The 12,183-nt window shown below is 41.0% G+C and overlaps 1 protein-coding gene across 1 annotated transcript in view; it reads left to right on the top strand.

Annotated features, from left to right (window-relative positions):
- PPTC7 (protein phosphatase targeting COQ7) overlaps window positions 1-12,183 on the top strand; it is a 64,861-nt gene that overhangs the window by 42,249 nt on the left and 10,429 nt on the right. The window contains exon 2 of the mRNA XM_007938164.2: window positions 6,219-6,398. Within this exon, the coding sequence (XP_007936355.1) occupies window positions 6,219-6,398 (180 nt within the window). The remainder of the gene's footprint in view (window positions 1-6,218; window positions 6,399-12,183) is intronic.

Here is a 12,183-nt window from a genome sequence, read left to right as displayed (position 1 = left end):
AATCAGAAAAAAGACCAAAACAAAATGAAGAAAGCCTAAGGTTCATGTGGGATACCATCAAGAGGAATAACTTACGTGTCGTTGCAATTCTAGAACAGGAAGAGAAAGAAAAATAAAACCACTGAGAAAATTATCCAAGATTGCTGGAGGAGAACTTCCCTGAAATGATGAAAGATGAGAATATATCCATTCAGGAAGTCCAATGAACCCCAAACAGGATAGACCTCAAGTTCAAGTGGAAGGTGAGCAAAAGTAAAACAAGTCCATGAGAGCCAAAATAGGACCTTGATTATATCCCACCTGAATTTAGAGACCATCTGAAGAATAAATTTGACACATTGAACACCAGTGGCCGAAAACCAGACGAGTCATAGCATGGCATGAAGAACAGTCATCCATGAAGAAAGCAAAAGGTTATTAAGAAGACAGGAAAGGAAGAAAAGACCAAAATGGATGTCAGAAGAAACTCTGAAACGTGCTCTTGGATGGAGAGTAGCTAAAGCAAATGGAAGAAATGGCAAAATAAGAGTTGGACTGAAGATTTCAAAGAGCAGCTCAAGAAGACAGAGTTATTATAATGAAATGTGGAAAAGCCTGGAGTTAGAAAACCAAAAGGGAAGAACATGCTTGGCATTTCTCAAAGCTGAACTGAAGAAAAATTCAAACCTTGAGTTGTAATACTGAAGGATTCTATGGGTAAAATATTGAATGATGCAGGCAGGAAGCATCAAAAGAAGAGGAAGGACTACAGAGTCACCGTACCAAAAGCAACTGGTTGATGTTCACCTATTTCTGGAGGTAGCATGTGATCAAGAACCGATGGTATTAATGGAAAAAGTAAAAGCTGCAGTGAAGGAATTGGTGAAAAACAAGGCTCCAGAAATTGACGGAATACCCATTGTGATGTTTCAACAAACAGATGCTGCACTAGAGGCACTTACACATCTGCCAAGTAATTTCAAAGATAGCTATCTTACCAGCTGACTGGAAGAGATCCATATTTGTACCCATCCCAAAGAAAAGTCATCTAATAGAATGTGGAAATTATTGAATAATATCATTAATATAACATGCAAGTAAAGTTTTCCTGAAGATAATTAAAAAATGGTTGCAGCAGTATCTTGACCGGGAATCTGCAGAAATGCAAGCTGGATTCAGAAGAGGACATGGAACAAGGGATATCATTGCTGATGCCAGATGAATCCTGGCTGAGAGCCAAGGATGCCAGAAAGATGTATACTTGTGTTTTATTGACTATGCAAAAGTATTCAACTCTGTGGATCATAACAAATTATGGGTAACATTGGGAAGAATAGGAATTCTAGAATGTTTAATTGTGCTCATGAGGAACCTGTATATAAATCAGGAGGCTGTTATTTAAACAGAAGGAGGGGGTACTGCATGGTTTAAATCAGGAATGGTGTGTGTCAGGGTTATATCCTTTCACCTTACTTTTCAATCTGTATTCTGAGCACATAATCCAAGAAGCTGGACTATATGAAGAAGAATGCACCATCAGGATTGGAGGAAGACTCATTAACAACTTGTGTTACACAGACAGCGCAGCATTGCTTACTGAAAGTGAAGATGACTTGAAGCACTTCTTGATGAAGATTAAAGACTACAGTCTGCAGTATGGATTACAGCTCAACATAAAATAAAAATCCTCACAGCTGTACCAATAAACAGCATCACGATGAATGGAGGAGAGATTGAAGTTGGTAGGGATTTCATTTTACTTGTGTAGTGTAGTGCCTAAGGCACTTGACTGTTAGCCAGAAGGCTGGCGATTCAAACCCACCAGCCACTCCTTGAAAGGAAGGTTAGGCAGTCTACTTCTGTAGTGATATCGCCTCGGAAACCCAAGGAAAGGTCCAACTCGACGGCAAACAACAACAACCACAGTCAGCCACTTTACCAAGCATGATACCCCTCTCCAGGGAATGATCCCTTCCAACAACATGACCAAAGAAGGTGAGAGAAATCAAATATCATAATGCACTGGGAAGATGTGCTGCAAAAGATCTCTTTAAAGTGTTGAAGAGCAAAGATGTCTCTTTGAAGACTAAGGTACACCTAACCCAAGCCATGGTACTTTCAGTCACCTCGTACGTATGTGAAAGCTGGACATGAATAAGAATGACCAAAGAAGAATTGATATTTTTGACTTAATGGTGTTGGCAAAGAATACTGAGAGTACCATGGACTGCCAGAAAAACTAAAAAATCTGTCCTGGAAGAAATGCAGCCATAATGCTCCTTGGAAACAAAAATGACCAGACTTCCTCTCACCTTCTTTGGTCATGTTGTTGGAAGGGATCATTCCCTGGAGAGGGATATCATGCTTGGTAAAGTGGGAGGTCATAGAAAAACGGGAAGACCCTCAACAAGATGGTTTGAACAATGGCTGCAACAATGGGCTCAAGTATAGCAAAGATTGTGAGGATGGTGCATGATCGAGCAGGGTTTCATTCTGCTGTGCATGAGGTCTGAGCCAACTCAATAGCACCTAACAACAACATATAAAATATTATTGTTTCAACATATTTAATATAAAGTGTTAACTGCTATTTTCCTTTTTGTACTGTTTTTGAATCCAGTGTGTATTTTATAAACAACAACAAGCAAAAAAAAAAAAGTTGTTGTTAGTTTGATTCCAACTCGTGGCAGCCTCATGTGTGTAGAGTAGGACTGTACACCATAGGTATTTCATGACTGAATTTTCAAAGTAAATCGCCACATCTCTCTTTTAAGGTTTCTCTGGATGGAGTTGAACTTCAAGACTCTGTTTGCAGCTGATTGAGTTAGCCATTTGCTCCACCCTGGGACTCCACACATCTCAGTGTGTACTAGTCACATTTGAAACTTGGTACCTACATGTGATCAGTGGTGTGTTGGACCGCACAGATCTTCAGTGTAAAATCTATAGGTTTTAGACTGGCATTCTTGGATCTCCACAACTCCAGCTCCTGCCTTGCATTTTCCAAATTCTCTCCACTCACCCAAACCCCAAGCCAAAAAACCAAACCAAATTTTCTGCCGTTGAGTCAGGTCCAACTCATAGCAACCCCTCCTTGGGTTTCTGAGGTGGTATCACTATGGAAGTAGATTGCCCAACCTTCCTTTCAAAGGGTGGCTGGTGGGTTTGAACCGCTAGCCTTCTGGTTAGCAGTCATATACCTTAGGCACTACACCACCAGAGCTCCCCACCTAATTGTCTGTCATTACCCTTCCTTGTGTGTGAAACTCTGACTTGCCCGCCACATACTAACCTGAACGCCACATCCTCAGAGAATGCCTTCTCCATTCTTCCAGTGCCCTGTAAGCATCAAACCCTCCCTCTTGACCCTCCTGTAGCAGCATTTATAGGAACCCTTTGTTTAGGTAGGAGCTCTGGTGGTGGTTTGAACGTACTAGCTACTCCCCAGGAGAAAGATGAGGCAATCTGCTTCCCTAACGATTTACAGCCGTGGAAACCTGATGAGGCAAGTCTACTCTGCCCTGTAGGATCACTATGAGTCTGAATCGACTCAGTGGCAATGGGTTTAATTTGTCTAGAGCTCTGGTAGCGTAGTGTCTAAGACACTTGACTGCTAACGAGAAGGCTGGCGGTTCAAACCCACCAACCACTCCTCAGAAGGAAGGTTGGGCAATCTACTTCCCGTAGCGATACCGCCTCGAAAACCCAAGGAGTGGTCGCTATGAGTCAGGTCTGACTCAAGGGCACATAGCAACAACAACAGTTCCTGTGTAGTGGAGCTCCCAGTCTGTAGTGAGCATCTTGAAGGCAGACAGTAGGTCCCTCTATGCACTATTTCCTTGCCCAGTGTGTAGTAGGAGTGTGCTTGTGGCCTGTGTTTGCTTTTAGGGATATTCTTTTTTTTTTTTTTTTTTAATTGTGACTTGGGTGAAAGTTTACAGAGCAGATTGATTTTCCAGTCAACAGGTCACATACATATTTTGTTTCATGCCCTGTATTGCAATCCCTTCTATGTAACAGCTGTCCTCCCACTTCCTCTCTGTGGTTACCTTTTTCCTGTGCCCTTCTTTCCTGTGCATCCCTGCCCCCTGAGCTGTCTTCCTGTGCAGATGCTGCCCTACTGGTCTCCCAGGATTGACTATTCTAAGGGGTGTACCTACCTGTGTAATTGTTCACTTAGGCCTGTCTGTTGTTTGGCTGGAAGTTGCGCCATGGGACTGAGGTCACTTCCAGGCCTGAAAGGTGACTGGGGCCATAGTCTCAGAGGTTTCGGCAGTCTCTGTTGGACCAGTAAGCCTGGTTCTTGGAGACATTCTTGGCCTTTCCTTTTAAATAGCTGCTTTCCTGCTGTCTGTGGGTTCTTGTGCTGTCTTTCCCTTAGCATTGTTTTCTTTACCTTTGAGATGTATTCTGAGTGAAATTTCCCTTTATATTTGGATTAATTCTACTTTTTAAGAGGTACCATCTCTTTGTGAATTGAAGCTTTTGCTTGCACAATAGAAGACATTAATTTCCTTGTGGATTAACTGCCTCATATGAATACAGCTGGGTTTCAAATGTACGAGAGGTAGGGTTATTCTGGTTTCATCCTGATTCTAATCCCAAATCCCACTCTGGACGTTATGTAACTTGTTCTTTGTAATTATGGATGTACAGTAAGGCTTTCTTTCCATAGCCTTATTGAAAGGTTTATATGCTTTTTGAATCTTTTTTCTCTTAAGGAGATTTGACCAGTGGAGTTTTGCCTGGGATCTTTTCTCCATGTAAAAAGTAAACAGGTGCCTGAAAGCTTGTGCACTATTCTGGGAGAGATCTGGTTAATGTGACCGGGCTGGATCAGGTCAGACTCTGGAGCCTGCTGACAGATTATTTAGTGAGTGCCAAGAGTGACTCTCTATATTATCTCAGATTTTAATGGTTTTCTTGTGAAGGGTATTTGTAGATGAAACGAATTTGTATTTAAAGTTAATTGTGGCTGTTGGATCAGAGACTGGTTAAGAAGAAATTCTTCCTTAAGCAGCAGTAGTTTGAAAAGAATGATTCATCAGATGGCATTTTGAAGACTCTATCATTGCATTTTGTGTTTTAACATAAATTGTTGCATTTAAATTCATGGTGAAATCTTCAGCCTACGAAAAGAGAATTCCTCAAAAGAAGTCCCCATTAAACTATCTTCAGTCCTGTTAATAGTTTCCCAAATCTCGTACAGAACTTCTTGGAAAATAGACTAAAAAATTATACTTGTTCCCTCACCACTTCTGCTTTGTTACTGTTGTTGTTGTCATTTAAACTTTGTAGTATGGAAGATTTCAAATATATTCCAAAGTAGAGATGAGTGTACTTATACAACTTCAGCAATTACCCATTCATGGCTAATCTTGTTTCGTGTACTCCCCCACCACTCCCACCCTGAATTATTTTCGAGCAAATCACAGACATTAGATCATTTAATCAACTAATTTAGAATTGCCCCAAAGTAAAATTGTGCTCACTGGCTGGTTATATAAAGTGGGGAAAGCCACTGCCCCAGGGTTACATTATTTGTTACCCTTTTTACTATCTTCTAATTCTGTTTCCTCTTACCACTTCACCATGTGTTCCCTTTCTGTTTGACAACTGGTATCACCAGGAAAATAGAATTCCTGATGTCCATTTTACATTAAGCCAGTTTAACATAGATACTTCCACACAAAGTTGACAATCCTGTTGAAACTGAACTCTTGGCTGGTAGGCAATGCCACCCTCTAGTAGCTCAAAATGTTTATTCATCCATCTATGGAAGACCACATTCTAAGTATGTGGCCTATGGTTATCAGTGTATAATACGTTAAGCTTGAAGACTTTTGACTCCAAATTTCAGGGAAAATATATGTACCAAAAAAAAAAAAAAACCCCGCACTGCCGTTGAGTTGGATCCAACTCATAGTGACTCTTTGGGTTTCCAAGTTGGTATCACTACCGAAGAAGATTGCTCAACTTTCCTTCTGAGGAGTGGTTGGTTGATGGGTTTGAACTGCCAGGCTTCTGGTTAGCAGTCAAATGCCTTAGGTACTGTGCCACCAGAGCTCCTGTATATGTATATGTACTAAAGACCAAAAATAAAATAACAAACCAGTTGCCATTGTTGATTGAAACACATGGTGACTAGTATGTAGTAAAATCAACTGTTAGGTGGAGAAAGTTAACTCCTGAGAAGTTGGAAAGAACATTGTTTAAATGTTATCTTTTTTTCTTTAAAGGTGTTGCAGATGGTGTAGGAGGATGGAGAGACTATGGAGTTGATCCATCTCAGTTCTCAGGGACTTTAATGCGAACGTGTGAACGTTTAGTAAAAGAAGGACGGTTCGTACCAAGTAATCCCATTGGAATTCTCACCACAAGCTACTGTGAGCTGCTGCAAAATAAAGTACCTTTGCTCGGTAAGTAGATCGCCTATGTGTTTTCCTCTTTAAAGAAGCTCAGTAGATGATTAAGAATAAAGAAAATCACTCACCAACCTAACTTTCCTGAGGTTCACCCCATGTAACAGAATTTGATGAAAGAAGGTATAGACCAACCAAACCCCCAGAAATACAAACCCACTACCATTGAATCAATTCCAACTCCTAGCAACCCTGTAGGACAGGGGAGAACAGCCCTGTAGGGTTTCCAAGGCTGTCAGTCTTTATGGAAGTAGACTGCCTCGTTTTTCTGCTATAGAACAGCTGGTGGGTTCAAGCCACCAGCCTTTTGGATAGCAGCCAAATGTTTTAACTGCTGTGCTACTAGAGCTCCTTCTAGACCAACCAGAATACTTAATACTGCCTGATAGGATTGTGAATAGATACAGCCACTACTGAATAAACAGGAGGCAGTAGCCTGTCCAGCCAGCATGTCTTCTAGATGTGTACCCTAGACTAGAGAAACTTACCCCTCTATATACTAGCAGATAAGTGCAGGAACGTCATAGCAACATTGGCAATGAAAACAGAGAACAGCCTGAAAGCGCATCAGTAGTAGTAACCTGTACTGTGAAAATAAACAAACTTAAAGCTGCCTGCAGTACTAAAGAACATTATTGAAAGAAAAAAGGAAATTGCTGTATACCACTTAACAATATGATTACATATATCTCGAAGTCCAGAAACATAAAAAATTAAAAATATATTATTTAAGGATTATGAAATACAATAAAGAAAAACAAGGGAATCTAAAATTCAAGATAATGAATATCTCTGAGGGAGGAGAGAAGGGGGATTAACTCACTGCCGTCGAGTCGATTTCGACTCATAGCGACCCCTCCTTAGGTTTCCAAGGTGGTATCACTATGGAAGTAGATAGCCCAACTTTCCTTCCAAGGAGTGGCTGAACCATCAGCCTTCTGGTTATCAATCAGATGCCTTAGGCACTATGCCACCAGACCTCCCAAAGGGGGATCACACTATTTACAATATCAAAAAGATGAAAACAACCTAGGTGCCCATCAACAGAAGAATGAGTGACAAAACTATGGTACCTACACACAATGGAATACTATGCAACACTAAAGAATAACGTAGCATTTGCAGAACACTGCATAATGTGGATGTACTTGGAGGGCATTATGCTGAGTGAAATAAGTCAATCATTGAAAGACAAATATTAGTTCATTATTGTAAAAAGTCAAGGAAAGGTTTGTATATATTCTTTGTTGGTTACCAGGGGTAGGAGGGGAGGGAACACTGCAAAAATTAAAATAATAATAATTAAAAATTCATAAAAAAAACCATTTGAAGGCCCAAAAAAAAGTAGGCTTAGAAGAGGCAGGTAAAAAAATATTTGAGAGAGGATAATGTAAAATTCCAGAAGGATCAGCACTCAGATTGTTTTCACACGTTTTATATTCTTAGTCCATGGAAAATCATATATAAAGCATGATCTATGTGTTAATTATAAATAAATAAATAAAACAAGTTGATCACCCTGGGAGGAGTTCAAGGTGTGAATTGACCACCCTTGTGTGTGTGCAGATAGGCACCTCTGCCGGCTGACCAGTTCACAAAATAGCATGGCACAGACTAGATTGCTGTTAATCTAAACATTAGAAAATTTAAAACCGAGCACGTTTTTCTTACTTGGTAAACTAATGGAGCATCCTTTGGCTGAGCTACTATATTTGTTTGTTAAATGATTCCCTGGGAACTTAACTAACAACTAACTTATCCAGCCTTCTAAGCAGGCTCTCAGAAAGGGTATCATTAAGCTTCTGCTAATTGCCTGCATCTTCTGGTTACTAGAAGGCACATCCACAGTAAAAATCAGCCTCTCCTTTTTGTTAGTGGACATCTCCACATTATAGAATTTTGCTTTCAGTTTAAAATCCTTTTGTAAGAAGGGGTTCTTTTCGTCTTGTGGCAGTATCCATCCCATCTTCTCCATGCCATGATTAACCAGCTTGTTTTCCTTGTAACTGAAGAGAAAATTTTGTCTTGTGGTTTGAAAATACCACTTTATCTTAATTCCCTATTTTGGACACATAAATTGGAGCTTGCCTGGCACAGTTAAACATACTAGATTCTATTTCTAGCACCTGTCTGTCAACAGGCTATCCGACTTTGGGCAAACCCCTTATCCTCTGACCTCCTACTTCATATATTGAGAGAAGAGAGCACCCAGAGAAGCAGGGTGCATTGAGTTAGGAAGGAAAAGTAATTGGTGATTTTAGCTTTATTGTGTGTGGTGGAGTAGGTGATCTGATGGCACTGCCAGTTAGTTACAGTGCCTGTTTTGATCTTTTCTTTCTTTGACATTTAACAAGTAGAAGGTCCATTAATAGAAGATGGGTGCTCTGGTGGCATAGTGCCTAAGGCATTTGACTGCTAACCAGATGGCTGATAGTTCAAACCCACCAGCCACTCCTTGGAAGGAAGGTTGGGCACTCTACTTCCATAGAGATACTGCCTCGGAAACCCAAGGAGGGGTCGCTATGATTCAGAACCAACTCGATGGCAGTGCATTTTGCATTTTTTAACAGAAGATGACTGAGGATTAAGTTCTCTATTTTCATTAAAGAAAAATTAATAGCAATAAATTAAATCACCTGTATTCCTTCTAAGAAGACATTTAATACTTCAGTGGTTGTGCTCCTAGATTCCTATCTGCTTATGTTTATACACAGAATAATGATAATGTGCACAGTGAAACCTGGGAGAGCTGGAACTGGATGAAGCTACCTTGTTTTCTGGGTCTCTCAAGTTTTCTGCCTTTGGCAGGGTAGTCTTACCACTTCTCTATCACTTTCTATTTGTAGAAAATGTTTGAGTTTTCCTTCTCTGGCAGGTCAGCCTTACATAGGTTCCAACTTCTGCAAGCTTTGCTATGTTGAGTTTTTGTTGTGTGCTAACCACAGCCCCATGACTTTGATTATCCCCATTGTGTTACGAAGAAACAGAATAAGTGACTTGCCCATTGTCACACAGATAGAAAATGATGTAGCTGGGATTCTACACTGAGATTTGACACAACCAGTTCCCCAACCTGGTTTTGTTTTGTTTTTTTAAACTGTCATCTTAACAGTTTGGATTTCACCAACTCTTGTCCTTTTTTGTTTTTGTTTTTAATTTTTGTAAATTTCACTCTTACTCTTTTTAGTGTATAGTTCACAGAGCAAATTTGTTTTCCATTTAGTAGTTTATACATACTTTGTTTCATGACACTGAGTATAATCCTCACAGTGTAACAGGTCTCTTCCCACTTCCTCCCTGTGCTTACTTTTTCCCTGTGTCCTTCTTTCCTATGCATTGCTGCCCTCTGAGCTATCTCCCTGTGTAAATACTGCCCTTGTAATCTCCCCTGGTTGAATTTTCTAAAGAGTATATCTCCCTAGTATAATTTTTCATCTTGTAGGCCTATCTGTTGTTTGCCTGAAAATTAGGCCACAGAAGTGAGTTCACTTCCACGCCTGAAGGGTGACTAGGGGCCATAGTCGAGGGGGTTTCACCAGTCTCTATCAGACCAGTCTGGTCTTTTTTTTTATGATTTTGAGTTTAGTCTACATTTTTCTCCCACTCTTATCCAGGATCTCCAGGTAACAGTAACTAACTCATAGAATTGTTTGTAAGAAATAAATGCATTAAGTCATGTCAAACACTTACAACAAACACAGTGTTAGCTATTTAATTGTTTCTGAGTGATTGGCAATGGTAGCCAGGCACCATCTAGTTCTTCTGGTCTCAGGGTCATGTAGGCTGAGGCTCCTATGGTCCACTAGTCCCTTGGACCAGTCAACTGCATCTTTGATTTTCTTTACTCTTCTTTGCCTCTTATGAGACCAGTAGTTGCATCTTAGGTGGCCACTTGTAAGCTTTTAAGATCCCAGTTGATACTCACCAAACAAAGTAGGGTGTAGAACAGTGTTTTTGTATATTATGTTATGCCAGTTGAGCTTGATGTCCACTGACCATGGTCCCGAGCCCATAGTCCCAGTCCAGTGACTCACTCCCTCAAGTTGTTTGGTTGTGGTTAGTAAATTCTCCTCACTTTTGCCCCATTAGCTCTATTTTATATAGGTACAGATATAGGAGCTCTGGTGGCGTAGTGCCTAAGGCACTTGACTGCTAACCAGAAGGCTGGCGGTTCAAACCCACCAGCCACTCCTCGGAAGGAAGGTTGGGCAATCTACTTCCGTAGTGATACCATCTCAGAAACCCAAGGAGGGGTCACTATGAGTCAGGTCCAACTCAACGGCACATAACAACAACAACATAGATATTGATACAGGCATTTTTATAGCACTATGTATGTAGATGGGAGCTCTGGTGGCGTAGTGCCTGAGGCATTTGACTGCTAACCAGAGGGCTGGTGGTTCAAACCCACCAGCCACTCCTCAGAAGAAAGGTTGGGCAATCTACTTCCATAGTGATATCGCCTCGGAAACCCAAGGAGGGGTCACTATGAGTCTGGTCTGACTCGATGGCACATAACGTATGTATGTAGAAGTATCATCTGCCAAACCTATATATGGTCATAGGCATATTCCCGTTTGCCTACCCATACCTGATCATCTTGCCTGTCTACCTCTGATCCTCCCACAGATTACTGTTTGTTATTACTGATAGTGCAGTCTTGTGTATGTAATAGTATTTACCTTTGTTGTCTGTCCCTCTTGTGCAACTCTCTGTGTCTTCCTTTCTGTAGTGATACTGTGCTGATTATCCACTTTTGGTATATGGCCTTTTCCTTCACCCAAATCAGTATGTGTCTCTTACCCAGCTAGATATTTTCTCCCCTACAAGGGGAGAAACTACAAGGGCAGTATTTACACAGGAAGAAACTCAAAAGGGCAGGAATGCATAGGAAAGAAGGACACAGGGAAAAAGTAACCACAGGGAGGAAGTGGGAAGAGACCTGTTACACTGTGAGGATTATACTCAGTGTCATGAAACAAAGTATGTATAAACTACTGAATGGAAAACAAACCAGCCACTCCTTGGAAGGAGGGTTGGGCAATCTACTTCCCTAGTGATACTGCCTCGGAAACCCAAGGAGGGGTCGCTATGAGTCGGGTCCAGCTCAGCGGCAGAACAATAATTAAATAGCTAACACTGTGTTTGTTTTAAGTGTTTGACATGACTTAACGCATTTATTTCTTACAAACGATTCTATGAGTTAGTTACTGTTACCCCTATTTTTATAGATGAAAGAACTGAGGTACAGAGAGGTAGGTTAAGTCATTTTTCCTGGGTCACACAGCTGGTAAGTGGCAGAGCCAGAATCCAGACACAGGCAGGCTGACTCCAAAGGGAATGTGTAGCCTTCTATTGTATGAATATACTGTGATTGAACCAATCCCCTCATTTTAGGTGTTTAGGTTGTTTCCAGTTTTTCCTGATCTTAAATTGTGTGTGTGTGTGTGTGTGTGATTTGGGTGAAAATTTACAGAGCAAATTCACTCTCCATACAGCAATTCACATACACTTTGTCTCATGACATTGACCACAATTTGCCACAATGCACCATCTCCCCTAATACTTCCTTCCGATAGTTACCTCTTCCCTGTGTCCCTCCCTCCATGCACTCCTGCCCACTGAGCTGTCTCCCTGTGCATAAGCAGCCCTTCTTTCTCCCATGATTGTTCTCTCCAAGGAGTGTATCTACCTAAGGTAAATGTTCAACTCATATGCCTGTCTGTTGTTTGGCTGGGAGCCACAGTGTTGTTGTTGTTGTTGTTAAGTGCCGTCGAGTCGT

The sequence above is a fragment of the Orycteropus afer genome, unplaced genomic scaffold (genome assembly GCF_000298275.1).
Source record: "Orycteropus afer afer isolate SDZICR_OR568_19922 unplaced genomic scaffold, OryAfe1.0 scaffold00048, whole genome shotgun sequence".
Classification (NCBI taxonomy): domain Eukaryota; kingdom Metazoa; phylum Chordata; class Mammalia; order Tubulidentata; family Orycteropodidae; genus Orycteropus; species Orycteropus afer.
Note: the sequence above shows the minus strand (reverse complement) of the source record. Positions and strands in the feature narration are given on the sequence as shown.